Here is a 14,643-nt window from a genome sequence, read left to right on the forward strand (position 1 = left end):
CTATCCATTCTGAAGGAAATCAGCCCTGAGTGCTCACTGGAAGGACAGATCATGAAGCTGAGGCTCCAATACTTTGGACACCTCATGAGAAGAGAAGACTCCCTGGAAAAGGCCCTGATGTTGGGAAAGATGGAGGGCACAAGGAGAAGGGGACGACAGAGGACGAGATGGTTGGATAGTGTCTTCGAAGCTACCAGCATGAGTTTGACCAAACTGCGGGAGGCAGTGGAAGACAGAAGTGCCTGGCGTGCTCTGGTCCATGGGGTCACGAAGAGTCGGACATGACTAAACGACTAAACAACAACAATACAGTAGTGCAAGCACTTATTCCTTTGCAAAGATTACCATAAAGGCTACTCTGGCACAAAACGAATGTGATTCATTCTATGTTGCATGTAGGTGTTGATGCGTACCTTCATAGTGAATGTGTCAGCAGCTGGGGCTCAGAATAAGGCTCCCATGCATTCAAAGTAGTATCATACCACTTTATAGCTTTATAAAGGTAAAGGTAAAGGTACCCCTGCCCGAACGGGCCAGTCTTGACAGACTCTGGGGTTTGTGCGCCCATCTCACATCTATTGGCCGGGGGCCAGCGCTGTCCGGAGACACTTCCGGGTCACGTGGCCAGCGTGACAACGCTGCTCTGGCGAGCCAGAGCCGCACACGGAACGCCGTTTACCTTCCCGCTGGTAAGCGGTACCTATTTATCTACTTGCCCCCGGGGGTGCTTTCGAACTGCTAGGTTGGCAGGCGCTGGGACCGAGCAGCGGGAGCGCACCCCGCCGCGGGGATTCGAACCGCCGACCTTTCGATCGGCAAGCCCTAGGCGCTGAGGCTTTAGCTCCCATGCATTCAAAGTAGTATCATACCACTTTATAGCTTTATAGCTGCTGTCAAACAATGCTGGGAATTGTAGTTTGTTATGGGTCCCCGCACGTGGCTACAATTCCCAGAGTTCTGTAGGAAGAGGGATTGACTGGTAAAGTTTTTATAATTTTTTTTGAAAGGCAGCCTAGGAATATTGCACATAAAGTAAATATTGCAAATCTGGTAGAGATTAAAATAAATAAATAAATAAATAAATGCATGCAGATAAAACGTACGCCATGGCAATAGCCAGGATTTTGTTAGGGGGACAGGCCTTTTGTTAGTGAGGGCAGAACCTCAGTTTGCTATGTATATTTATTGATTTAGGGTTGGGCAGCTGCCCCCCCCCGCCTACACCCATGACGTATGCAAATAAAAAACTCTGCTTGTATGGCTGTCTCCGACGAGCAGCTAAGCCACGCCCCTCTCTTGTCACAGGGCCTCAGAAGCAGCTGTGATTCTAGGCTAGCCCCGCCCATTTCCGCGTCTGTGCCTGGCATTCGATTTATCGCTCGTTTCTTTCAAAGACGTTTCTTCGTCTTCCTGCGCGGTTTGAGCCCGGCGGCGCGCCGTAGCCTTGTTGTCATAGTGACCAAACCGCCGCGGCCTGGTCTCGAAAAGCTGCGCGGGGAAGCCTCGGCGAGTGTAGCGTTTGCCGAGTGAGTCAAAACAGCAGAGGATATTTCGCAGCGTTTCCTGGAGCCACCATGTCCTTTCGCGACCTCCGGAGTGAGTCGAGTTGCCTTTATTTCGTTTGGAGTCCCACCCGCCTCCCCGTCCTCTGTCTTCCCGATGTGCCTGAAGGAACGGCTGCCCGCTATATAGCTCCACAGAGATGCAGTGTCCAACATCCGATCTGTTCCCGGGCATCGCTGATCGTACCACCAATGTGGGAGTTAATTATTAATCATTGTTATGATTCCACCTTTCCGAGGAGCTCAGGGCAGCCTACACGCCCCCATCACGCGCTCTCGTTCATTAATGCAACAACCCTATGAGGAAGGCTAGTTAGGCTGAGAGACTCTTGACTAGCCAGGGTCACCCAGTGAACGTCATAGCTAAAGAGGGATTTGAATCTGGGTTTCCTGACTGTAGTCCAGCACGCGTCTGCTCACATTGGCTCCCAAAGTTGATCAGGCCTGTTGTTGACCATGTCTGTAATCCTCTTAGGTAAAGGTAAAGGGACCCCCAGCATTAGGTCCAATCACGGACGACTCTGGGGTTGCGGCGCTCATCTCGCTTTATTGGCCGAGGGAGCCAGCGTTAGTCCGTAGACAGCTTCCGGGTCATGTGGCCAGCATGACTAAGCTGCTTCTGGCGAACCAGAGCAGCGCACAGAAACGCCGTTTACCTTCCCACCGGAGCAGTACCTATTTATCTACTTGCACTTGACGTGCTTTCAAACTGCTAGGAGCTGGGACTGAACAACGGGAGCTCACCCCATCGCGGGGATTCGAACCGCCGACCTTCTGATCGGCAAGCCCTAGGCTCTGTGGTTCAGACCACAGCGCCACCCACGTCCCTTGTAATCCTCTTAAATCTGCATAATTTTACACGTGATCCACACCACTCCGAATTCAGTGCTTATGTTTGTGTCTATAGAATGCATTCTAAAAATTGCATCTTGTGCAGAAGGCTTGCAGAAATGTGGCTCTTATGGGGTCTTAAGTTACATTGGATGCAAACATACCTCAGGTATTGTAGTAGTTCAGGAGGATCTGTATTAAATCCTTTTGGGTCACACTTTTACCAGACCCTTCAAAACTCGCCTTTGCCATGAAGCCTATTGCTTAACCCAGTGGTTTTCAACCAATGTGCCGTGGCACCCTGGGTGCCTTGAAGGATGGTCAGGGGTGCCACCTTTGATGCCTTCTCACGTTTCTGCCACCCAAAGGCTTGCACAGCTGTTTGTTGCATCAGCCCTGGCTACAAGTTCTGCAGGCAAATGGTGCCTCTGGGGCTGGCCAGGGGGTGCTGGTTGCCAGGAACTGAGGCAGCCTCGGAGTCAGCAAGCCAGTGGGTGAGGGAGCCCAGCCAGCCAGTCTGGACAGACAAGTGGGAGGCACTGTGCTGGCTTTTCTTGTGCTTGCTGTGTACAATCCTTGCCTGGGAGCTGAGTGCCCGGCACTGAAAGGGAGCCTTTCTGCCATGCAGGCCTGGTGGTACCCGCTGCTGCCGCCACTGCTGCCTCCCAAAGTAAGTCCTGGCCTCACATTCACCGGACTCCATTGGGGGCATCATCTTCCAAGGCATCTGTGGGGCAGTGTGAGGAGGCACCTCTCTTTGGGGTGTGTATGGGGGGGTGGCAGCTTAGAAACCAAGGGCGGTGGCAGCAGCTGCCCTGAGGACTCCCAAGATGAGGGGAAAGGAGAGGAGGCTGAGGGAACACTCCACAAGGGATGGTGTTTGAAAAAGAGTGAGAGGCTGCCAGCTCTGCAAGCAACGGGTGACATAACTGGGCTGCTGAGCCCCACAGGGGTGCTGCAGAAAAAATGTAGTTGGTCAAGGGAGCCGTGAATTCAAAAAGGTTGGAATCCTCTGGCTAAATCCACCAATACGCATCCTCAAATCTGTGCAAGCCTTAAAACATGTAATTGCATTTTTTACCCTTCCTTTCAAAACCTGGCCACAACTTACATTTAACGTTTCTGCCTGTCAAAGTTTAAATTGCAAAAACTTTGTGTACAGATCTCACATTGGCACAATAACCTCTGCAAAATGCCATGTATATTGAGGGTGATGTGTAAATAATAACGTGCATGGAACTTCCTACGTAGTAAGAAGAGGATGGTGTCCTTGCCCCAAGGAGCTTACAAACTTAAGTACAACAGTTGCAAAATATGGAGGGAAGGAAGATTGACTGGAGCAGGGAAGTAAACAGGAGAAGCATATGGGTTTACTTATATCTTGCCCTTCCTCCTTGAAGGGTGGCTGCTTGCAACGTAAAATCCAATAAGGCCATAACTAAAAACAATAGCTAAAATGATAGTTTTAAAATCTGCAGTACAGTATTTTAGTCCTGGTTTCAGGTGCAGAGATCAAAGGCAGGGATTAAGAACCTGTGGCTATTCAGTTGTTCTTGGACCCCAGCCTCCATCACTCCCATCTGGCATGGCTGATGGTCAGTGATGATGGCAGGTTTTAGTTTAGCAAAATATGGAGGACCCATAGGTTTCACACTTCTGATTTGAGGCTGCAAGGAAAGACTGCAGGTAAAAGGTAGGTTCTGAGGAGAGATTTTTAAGAAGAGAGGGAGGTGATATTTTGAAGATGGCAGGTGGGCAGGAAGGTATTGTTTGAGTTATATGGGGAAAAGTGGGGCCTATGAAACCCACAAACCTCAACTCTGGTTTACCTCCAATGCCATGTCCTTTCCTCTTAGTCTTCTAAAAACAATAGGTTACTGATAACCAGTGTGGTGCTTTGCAGATGTTTTGAACTACAACTCATCGACCAGCATTGTCAGTGGTAAGGGATTAAGGGAGCTGTAGTCCAGCATATCTGAAATGCTCAGCATTGGCTGTCCCTGCATTTGATGAACAAGCTGGCACACAAAAATTACAGGGGCTGGTCCCTTTGGTAGTTTGAGCTCTGAAGAGAGGCAGTTCCAGGCACCATCATCATAGGTACACATAATTATTTATGGCTCATGTCTTAAAAAGCACATCAGAAATTATGCTGTAGTTCTCTTTGGTGGCTTTTTTAAAAAAATTGATATCTATGCACAACTGAGAGGGACATGGGTGGCGCTGTGGGTTAAACCACAGAGCCTAGGACTTGCCGATCAGAAGGTCGATGGTTCGAATCCCCATGATGGGGTGAGCTCCCGTTGCTCCTGCCAACCTAACAGTTCGAAAGCACATCAAAGTGCAAGTAGATAAATAAGTACCACTCCGGCGGGAAGGTAAACGGCGTTTCTGTGTGCTGCTCTGGTTCGCCAGAAGTGACTTAGTCATGCTGGCCACATGACCCGGAAACTGTACGCTGGCTCCCTTGGCCAATAAAGCGAGATGAGTGCCGCAACCCCAGAGTTGGCCACGACTGGACCTAATGGTCAGGGGTCCCTTTACCGTTTATGCACAACTGAATTCAGTTTGTTCTTCTCAGACTTGTGACTGACTTGTTAACATCGGTTAGTTACTAATTTCCTGTCAAATTTCCCCAGTTGCCAAACAATAAACACTGTCCTTCTAGTTAATGAACTATGGAAAGCAACAGGATGACAGCCAATTCGTTTTCATTTGCTGGCACTTCCTGCTCTGAAATGTGGTGCACAGATTCAGCAGCACCCTTGAAAACTCCTGTCCTTTGCCATTATGCATGTCCAGTGCCCATAAACTCAACTGGAATTAACCCTGTTTCTGAAATTGCTGCCCTGGCTTTGCTCACACTGGTAGTTCTCATAGGAAAGCCATGAGAGAAGGTCAAGGAAGGGTTGACCATTGCAGGGTACAACTATTTGAGAAGAATAGTTTGCACTAGAAGAGCTTTAGTGCAGACTTCACAGACACTGGATCAACATTTAAATGCAGCACAGAAGCCATTTTCTTTATCACAGTCTGCTGTTTTTCTCTTCTTAGAAAGTTTTGTTGTTGCTGCTACCCACCATAGGCCTAGTATTAGGTCATAATCCATTAGTTGATGACTAGTGAGTTAGAGAATATATGTATGATCTACAAGATACCTATCCCGTGTATAATTGGAAAAACTGTTTTGCCCTTGATATCGAGATGTAAGGACAGGAGATCACGATGCTGTATACATTAAAAAATTGCATATTTGTTTCTCAAGATTTTACTGAGATGATGAGGGCTCTAGGCTATCCCCGGCTCATCTCGATGGAGAACTTTCGCACTCCAAACTTCATGCTGGTTTCAGAGATACTCATTTGGCTGGTGAAAAGGTTGGTACTTTATCCTCATTTGAAAGCAAATATCAGATAAAATGTGATAATCACCAGAGGAATACTTGGATCTTTGGAAAAGAACAGGCTTATAGATGAACTTTAGATGCTGTTTTTTTCTACAAGATCTCAAGCCCACAAAAAATAGCATTGGTTCTGCTTCTAGAACATCTTTGAAGCTTTCTTTCATACTTGAGCAACTTAAAGCCTTTGCTCTTCCTCAGTTCAAAGTCATACATGTTACTGAGATTAAAATAGCCTCACACTGTTTTCTCAAATCAAACACAATGTAAGTTTATTGTTCTAGCCAAAGGCCATGACAAACCTGCAGCAACAGTACCAATAGAACAATACAGATCATACATCCACCTTAGTGAGACACTGCAGGTGAGCTACAGGAAAAGGGTGGTATACAAATTTAATAAATAATAATAATAATAATAATACATCAATAATATGAGCCAAGATCTATGATGTAAGAGAGAGGTTACCAGAGACACTAACAAACTCATATGCAGCTTGATTTCAAATTAAGCCTCCAAATCACCACAACAATTTATAACGATTTCATCTAAATCCCTTTTCCTGATTTTTCTTTTTGCGGCTAGTACATAGAAGACCACTTCTGTGTTACAAAACTATTGTTGTCACTCAAAAGAAACATGACCATTTCTCCTAGGGTGTACATGCTTGCTTTTGTGAATGAAGGTTTCAGAATGTCTTCCACCTGAGGTTGACCACAAATACAAAGTTTGTCTTCATGTGGGACCTTATTGTAGTGGTCCTCCAAGACTGCAAAAACCTGGCTCTACAAATCCCTTCTTGCTGCTGGTTTTCTAGGGTCAAGCTAGGACTGTCTTGTTTCAGAGGGCATTTGTACTTCCCAGTGAGTGGTTGCACTGGCCTGGGATCTGTTTCTTGCTTCTTGATGTATTGGGGCTCTTACTCTTGCCTTTTCTTGACTGCCTGTGTTGATTTTTATGTATTCAGTATGTATTTTTCTTTTTAAAAGTTCTTTGTCAGTTTGAAACATTTGGGTAAAATAATATGTTCTATCAGCATACCTTTTAAACTGTTAGAGCTGTTTCATTTTGCAGGTATGAGCCTCAGACTGATATTCCTTCAGATGTTGATACGGAGCAGGATCGGGTCTTTTTCATTAAAGCAGTTGCTCAATTTATGGTGAGTCTATTTATTTTACGCTTTACCATGAAGTGAGGGGGAGAGACCAGCAGGTCTCCTCTTGCCTTGCCAAGTCTTGCTAGCATTTTATTGATTGACACATCCTTTCCACTGTGACTTTAATTCCAAATGAAAACAATGTAAAATAAGGTTCCTATAGGTTTAAAATAACTGCCCAGAAATACACTAAGGAGAATTGGTCTTGTGTTGTGAGTGGAGGCTAAATATAGATCCTGAGACTGAAAATATTAAAGACTTTCTTGACAGCGGATGATTCGGTCTTTATAAATATCCTTCTATTGGTGTAATGTGATGACTCACTCTTAACATAGAACTATGGCTTTGGCTCTGTAATAGATGGGTTTGTGAAGCGTTGTCTGGTTGATAAGGTTGGACTTGTGGTACACATCAGCGCCATTGGCATTGGGGAAATGTAGCTGTGGTCCTGGAAGAAGAAAAAATAAGTTACTAGGTACAATGTTGAAAAGCAGGGCAACTATTTCTTCAGCAGCATCCAAAATGGCTGCCAAAAGATCAGGCAGTCACACCATAGTCATGGTTTTGGTCCTTCATCTTGATTCAGAATGGTGGCCAGTGGCACATTGTCAACCAAAACTGCTGCCACCCCCTTCTTTCATTCTTTCAGCCCCCCTTATGTCTCCCCCCCAACCTTATACTGTATACAATATTAAAGTCTAACATCGACTATAAATGATCTGAAAAAAGGACTTTATGATCTGAAAAGAGAGACGATGTATGTACTTTTGTAACCTAAGAAAATCTTCAATAAATACAAACACACACACCCCAAATAAAACTACTGCCCCACTACACGAACCCTCGTGCCAAGTTTGAAATCAGCCAAAAATGAGGTGAAGGCACACTAAAGTAATATTTCGGACTGCCATCTTAATTCACAATGGTGTTTGGCACCCTCATGCTGAGCTTGGTGATGATCTTTCAAGAGACATCCGAATGCATAGAGAACCATATTCTAAAATATATAGTAGATGGTGATGGTGATGACTCAGGTAGACTGTGAAGAGCTCCTAAAGGATTTCTCCAACTGGGTGAATAAGCAGCAAAATGCCAAATGAGGTTCAGTATAATTAAGTGTAAAGTTATGCACAAACCACCATAACTTCACATATATGGTGACATGTTCAGCCATCCTCTGAACTGATGATGACTAACCAGGAAAGAGATCTTGGGGCTCAACAATATTGTCAACTCTGTGAGTATCAACTGTGAAAAAGGGATTTTCCATACTGGGGATTACTAGTAAAGGGACAGAAAATTTAAAAATCCCAGTATTGTACTGAACCCAGTTCCAGTCATTTCATCTCAAAAAAGGAAACTGTAGAGATACAGAGGTACAGAAAAAGGCAGCAAAATGATCAGGTTAATGGAGCATTTTTCCTGCAAGGAAAGGTGTGAGGCATTTGGAGCTTTTTATGTTAGAAAAAGATGACTAAGGGCAACATGATAAAAAGTTGTCAAATTATCCACTTTCTCCATATCATGCATAGATAGAAATTTCTTTCTTTTGTAACACTAGAACTGGGTCATCCAATGAAATTGGTTACCGTAGGGTCAGGACAGATCACAAAAAGTACATCCATACATCTAGCATAATTAAATTAATGGAATGATCTGCTGCAAGATGGGGTGATGGCCTCTGGCTGAGGTAACATTAAGAGAAGGATGTGCCTGTCACTGGCCATTAGCTAAATGAAACATTCCAATTAAGAGGCAGTTGATGGGCAGCAGGACCAGCAGAGCTCTGTTGCCTTAGATGTCCTGTTTGTGCACTTCTTGAACATTTCTCCCCGGCTACTTTCTTGGGCTCCATGATCACTGCAGATGGTAACAGCAGTCACGAAATTAAAAGACGTCTGCTTCTTGGGAGAAAGCAAATGAGAAACCTAGACAGCATCTTAAAAAGCAGAGACATCACCAAGCAAGGTCAAGGCACTGATTTACTACTATTGAAAATAAATTTCCTTGGAAGTGAGTCTTACACACTGTTTCTGCTGTCCATATTGGATAGTTTTATTTTCCTGTTGTTCTGTGGAGCACATCCAGTAGAAATTAAAACGAACAAGAGTGGGTACCAGAATAAGATGAAGGTTCTGAAATGTTGCTGGTGGAATTGAGTCAATCTTAAAGCGATAGACTAGGAAGAACTGTTGACCTTTGCAAATGTTTTGCTGGTAGCAGATGTGAATATCGCTCAAGTGTTTGATTTCTAAACTTATAGGACTGACACTTTTATTGCTATTTTGAGAAATACAGAAAGTACCGGTACATTATTTTTCTCATTACTAACTTTGGTCTCTGTTTCCATAACAATTATTGATTTTTCCTCTTCGTTTTTTAAATGGATCTGTAGCACTTCAGTTTTTAACAATACCTTCAGATTGCTTTCCATCAGCCTCCCAGTGAAACTGACATTGTAGGTGCTACCAATATAGAAATTATTCTTTCAAAACTTTGCACTCAATGCTGTCATGAAGCAACACTTCACAATCTTCTGGCTGAAAGAAATAGAAGGAAAAACACTTTGCTTGTTGTTGTTTTTAAACAATTGCCCATGATACTTTTTCTTGCCAATGCGTGCTGACCACTTCTTCCTTTTCTGGGCTGCTCAAAATTGCTTAGGTCTTTTCAGTGTCTATAAAGAATTGCCATTTTTAGTCTAGCAATTACATTTTCTCTATTCTTGCTAAGGTTGCTTCCTGTAATCCTCACATCAGGCAATCACTTGATCTTTCCTCTTCTTCGGTTTCAGCATTTCTAAAGTAGCCATTCCTTGTTGTACCTCCCTGCTGAAGCTTTTATCACTGTCTGGGCTAAACTTCACCTGGGCTGTTGAAACCTCCTCCTTGCAAGTCTCCCCTCCTGCTGTGCACTTTCCCTGCTTTTTCTCCCTAGTGGTTTGTCCAAAGCAAATTGTATTGTCTGCAGGCACTGATGTTTGCGGTGTGAAAATATTTCCATCTTGCTTAGCAGGGGGATATGTCACCTTTCTGCCAAGAGCCTCTCAAGGCAAACCTTTCTTCCACCACCCTGGCCCACACCATCCCCATCTATGATTTTAGTTCCTTGAGTATCCACTCATGTCATGGAGTAAACTATGAGTAGCTAAAAGACAAAGTCACAGGAACCCAAGTAACAAAACAGAAGTGATTATTGAAACATAAACATGTCAGCATATGCAAATATATGTGTACAAAATGCAAGTCACCCAAGCTGTGACCACTTATATATACAGCAACAAAGTTGTGGAAATAAAATAGATGAAGATAGACAAGATCTCAGGATTGTATCTCACTTCATACTTGTTCAGGAACAAATTGGAGAATTATCCATAGATGGCAGCCCCAATATCCCCCCCCCCCATTTTCTTCCTTTCATTAGTTTGCTATTCCTGTAAACTGTGATTCTGCTACACACACCCAGGCATTTGAGTAACAATACTCTTGGTTAGAGGGTTGTTACTCCAAGAAGTGTGATCCAAAAGTGAAGAGTTTTCAGTTCTTTGACAAGGAGTAAATATATTGAAATGCAAACCTGTTACTTTATTATTACTTGTTTTTCTATGCCTTCATTCTTTCGTTACTTATAAATATTTTCCATTTTGAAACCCCTCTGGCTTTCCCCCCATGCTCTGAACGGCCACATACAGTTCCCTGCCAGCACCTTCCATTCTCCTGGTGATCCCCACTGTGGAACTCCCTCGCCTCCTGAACACCCTTCCTTTTAATTTCCAGATGGTAAATGTTTATGTGTGTTCACAGAGAAGTGTTGGATTGATTTCATCCCCTGGCACATACCAGGGAGAGAAATCAAAACAGAGTAGTTTAATAGATAAATGTTGAATTGCCTGTCCACAAGAATCATTGAAAGGGAAGAATTCATTAAGGTAAATGATCTCATTACGGCAATTCACAGTGGGGTTGGGAAGCCACTGACCTCTGTGTGGAAGGTGGGCACGGGTGGGCAGCACTTAAGTGCCAATTAAGCAAAGGTCTGGTCAGCTGCAGTTCCACCCCTGGCGAAGTAGATCAGCAAAGTTTGCTGTGCTGAGTTTTCTCTTTGGGCTAATTAAGGAACCACTTGATGCCAAGGGCGTTTGCTGTATAAGGGTCATTTTTATCCTGACAGCATCAGGGAACGGCTTGAGCTGTCTTTTTGCAATCTGAATTACTGTGTTACAACTATTGCATGGGCAAAAGCGTCTTTTAAAAATGGAAACACTCGCTAAGATATATAAGTTGTGTTCTTGGAGAAGGTGTTTGAGATCTGCCTCTTCAGAGTCTGGCAATCCCAGAGCATGGCCAAAAACATGATGAAGCAGCTTTATGAAAGCCAAAGCAGATCCAGATCTGGATGGGAGACTGTTTGGGAACGCTATGTATATTGCCTTAAGTTCAGTCATGGAAGAAAGGTGGGACAGAAAATACAGTAAAACAAATCGGAATTTATTTTTGGTTTTCTAATAGGCGACAAAAGCTCACATCAAGCTCAACACCAAGAAGCTCTACCAAGCAGATGGCTATGCAGTGAAGGAACTCTTAAAGATCACCTCTGTTCTTTACAATGCTATGAAGACCAAAGGAATGGAAGCCACTGCCGTGGGTGAAGAAGACACGAGCAAATTCAAATTTGACCTTGGCTCAAAAGTAAGGAACTTTGTGCTTCTTTCTCTTTCATTTTCTTTTCAAGATGTATTACATTTGCGCCCTGTTCTTCTTTTCAGGAACGCTAGAGTATTATTTTAGCCTCACAACTTCTCTGTCAACCAGATTAAGTTGAGACAAAGGGCCACCTAGCCAATTCACACTAGCTGTAGAAGCCCTGTGTTGTTGTTTTGAAGTAATGTGTACAATCTAGAGATGTGTTAACCACACATTCAACCCTAGTTGATTAAAACAGTTGGCGTGGGGAATTCTGTGGACTGGTCCCTGATTTGATGCAAAGTTTGATTTGATCAGCAGTGGTTTGGAGCTAGTCCTTATGGAGGTGGTCTGCTTGTCTCTGGCCCGTACCACTGATGGGGGATCATATAATGGGGTGTTCCTCCGTACAGCATATAATATATAATATATTCCTGTATATAATAAACTAGCCTTCTTCCTGACATGCTATTTTTCCATATGCAATGATTTATTTATTTTTTAATAATGGTATGGAGGAGCAGTCATTCCTTTGAAGCTCCCCTTACAGTCTGAAGTGGTATAGTCCAGATAAAGCTTTAGGCCTGGGATGTGTTATTGAAGACAATTGCACTATTTCTCACACTATTCACTATTTTTTTAAAGTTTTTTTCCTGTATTTGAGACTGGGAGCCAGTACTCATAAGAGAATCACAGATGATTATCCTTTGAGTACTGGCTCCAAGACCAATTCAGCAGTGGTTCTGGTGTTACGGAACTTTCTCTCCAGTGAGACCCACTGAGGTTTACAAGTGTATCTCAAACACCTACCGTATTTTTTGCCCTATAGGACGCACTTTTCCCCTCCAAAAATGAAGGGGAAATGTGTGTGCGTCCTATGGGGCGAATGCAGGCTTTCACTGAAGCCTGGAGAGCGAGAGGGGTCGGTGCGCACGGACCCCTCTTGCTTTCCAGGCTTCAGAAAGCTATCCGCAAGCCTTGGGAGCCCGCAAGATGGGAGTTCTCGCCGGGCTCCCAAGGCTTGCGGACAGCAACCTGCAGCCCGAAACCCGGGGAGCGCAGCGGGGTGCACCCAGGCTTTGGGCAGCTCTCTGCAAGCCTTGGGAGCCTGGTGCGACTTCCCGCCGGGCTTCCAAGGCTTGCGGACAGAAAGCTCCGCAAGCTCCGGGAGTGATAGCGAGGTTGCGCAACCTCGCCTTCACTCCTGGATCCGTTCTGGGTACTGGGGTTGGGGGAAGCTCGGGCTTCTCCCGCCCCCAGCCCCGCAAGCTCCGGGAGCGATGGCGAGGTTTAACGCAATCTCACCGTCGCTCCCGGACCTGTTCTGGGGCCTGGGGTTAACGGAAGCTCGGGCTTCCCCCACCACCAGCCCGGCAAGCTCCGGGAGTGATGGGGAGGTTGCGCAACCTTGCCTTCGCTCCCAGACCCCCAGCCCCAAGGCTAAAAACGAAGCCAGGACAGCTAGCGGGATCCATCCCACTCGCTGTCATGGCTTCTTTGCTTTCTGGGGCTCAGGGGGGGAATAATTTTTTTTTCTTTATTCCCCCCCCCAAAAAAGTGCACCCTATGGGCCAGTGCGCCCTATAGGGTGAAAAATACGGTACATTTCACGGTGTTGGTTGCAAATTCTTTTTTGCTAGGTTTATTGTTGAGGTTACTGTACTATATATATATATTTATTTATATTTTCATTTTTATTAATTTTGTTACTATTGTATGTGTTAACTATGGATTCTTTCGTCACTGCCATCCTCTTCAGAAAAGATTTGGCAAAAACGCAAAGTATACATATAAATAATAAGCTGACTGCTTTGTTCCCTACATTCTTAGCATCTATCATCCATGGTCTTATCTGGAGGATGTGACCTCAGGATTACGGCCCAAATTTACTGTGAGATTGCCCCAATTTCCAACCCATTAGTTTTCCATCTCCCAGGTTTTCAGAAAAAGTATCACTATCACCAAGAATATGTTCACATTCTGGCTTCCAGCTGTTTTTCTACTTTTCTGCCCTCCCAGTGTGTCTGGCCTTTCTTCCTGGCCTGTCAATGAGTCTGCACATTGCATACAAAAAAAATGTTTTGTAAGAGTACAGTGGTACCCCGCAAGACGAATGCCTTGCAAGACGGAAAACCCACAAGACGAAAGGGTTTTCCGTTTGCGAGTTGCTTCGCAAGACGAATTTCCCTATGGGCTTGCTTCGCAAGAAGAAAGCCCATAGGGAAATCTCCGGGGACCTCTTTTAAATGCTGGCGGTGGGGAGCAAAGCCTCCCCTCCCCTCTGGCCTTCAGAAGAGGTCCAGGAAGGCCGGCGGGGGCCGAAAGGCTTTGCTCCCCACCGCCAGCATTTTAAAAGCAGTCCGGGATAGCAGGGAAGCGCTTCCCGCTATCCCGGACGGCTTTTGAAGGCAGGCGGGGGGCAAAAGTCTTTGCTCCTCCCTGCCTGCCTTCCCGGGAGAGCAGACGGCTTTTGAAGGCAGGCGGGGGGGGGAGCAAAGACTTTCGCCCCCCGCCCGCCTTCAGAAGTGGTCCAGGACCTCTTCTGAAGGCTGGCGGGGGGCGAAAGTCTTTGTCCCCCCTGCCTGCCTTCCCAGAGGCTTTTAAATCGCCCTGGACAGCGGAGAAGTCCTCCGCTTTCCCGGGGCGATTTTAAAATGCTGCCCGCCAGCATTTTAAGATCTCCCCGGACAGCGGAGAAGTCTTCCGCTGTCCCGGGGTTTTTTAAAATGCTGGGGGTGGGAAGAAAAGCCCTTGTCCCCCCCCCCAGCCTTCAGAAGAGGTCGGGGGACAGACTGTCCCCGGACCTGGTCTGAAGGCGGTTTCCATAGGAACACATTGATTGATTTTCAATGCATTCCTATGGGAAACCGTGCTTCGCAAGACGAAAAACTCGCAAGAAGAAAAAACTTGCGGAACGAATTAATTTCGTCTTGCGAGGCACCACTGTATTAGTAATTATGAATCTGCAAATGGGTCAAGCCAACTGTGATGGAGCGGGGAGGTTGCCCACCC

At 45.3% G+C, this 14,643-nt stretch overlaps 1 protein-coding gene across 2 annotated transcripts in view; it reads left to right on the top strand.

The window, feature by feature from the left end:
* The first annotated feature begins 1,410 nt into the window (after positions 1 to 1,410).
* CLUAP1 (clusterin associated protein 1) overlaps positions 1,411 to 14,643 on the top strand; it is a 56,602-nt gene continuing 43,369 nt past the window's right edge. The window contains exons 1-4 of one of the 2 annotated variants that reach the window (XM_082199194.1): positions 1,411 to 1,596; positions 5,659 to 5,770; positions 6,868 to 6,952; positions 11,458 to 11,637. In XM_082199194.1, coding sequence (XP_082055320.1) covers positions 1,575 to 1,596; positions 5,659 to 5,770; positions 6,868 to 6,952; positions 11,458 to 11,637 — 399 coding nt within the window. In that variant the 5' untranslated portion in view covers positions 1,411 to 1,574. The remainder of the gene's footprint in view (positions 1,597 to 5,658; positions 5,771 to 6,867; positions 6,953 to 11,457; positions 11,638 to 14,643) is intronic. The other variant, XM_082199195.1, reaches the window with a different exon arrangement.

The sequence above is a fragment of the Podarcis vaucheri genome, assembly GCF_965113315.1.
Source record: "Podarcis vaucheri genome assembly, chromosome: 14".
NCBI lineage: Eukaryota > Metazoa > Chordata > Lepidosauria > Squamata > Lacertidae > Podarcis > Podarcis vaucheri.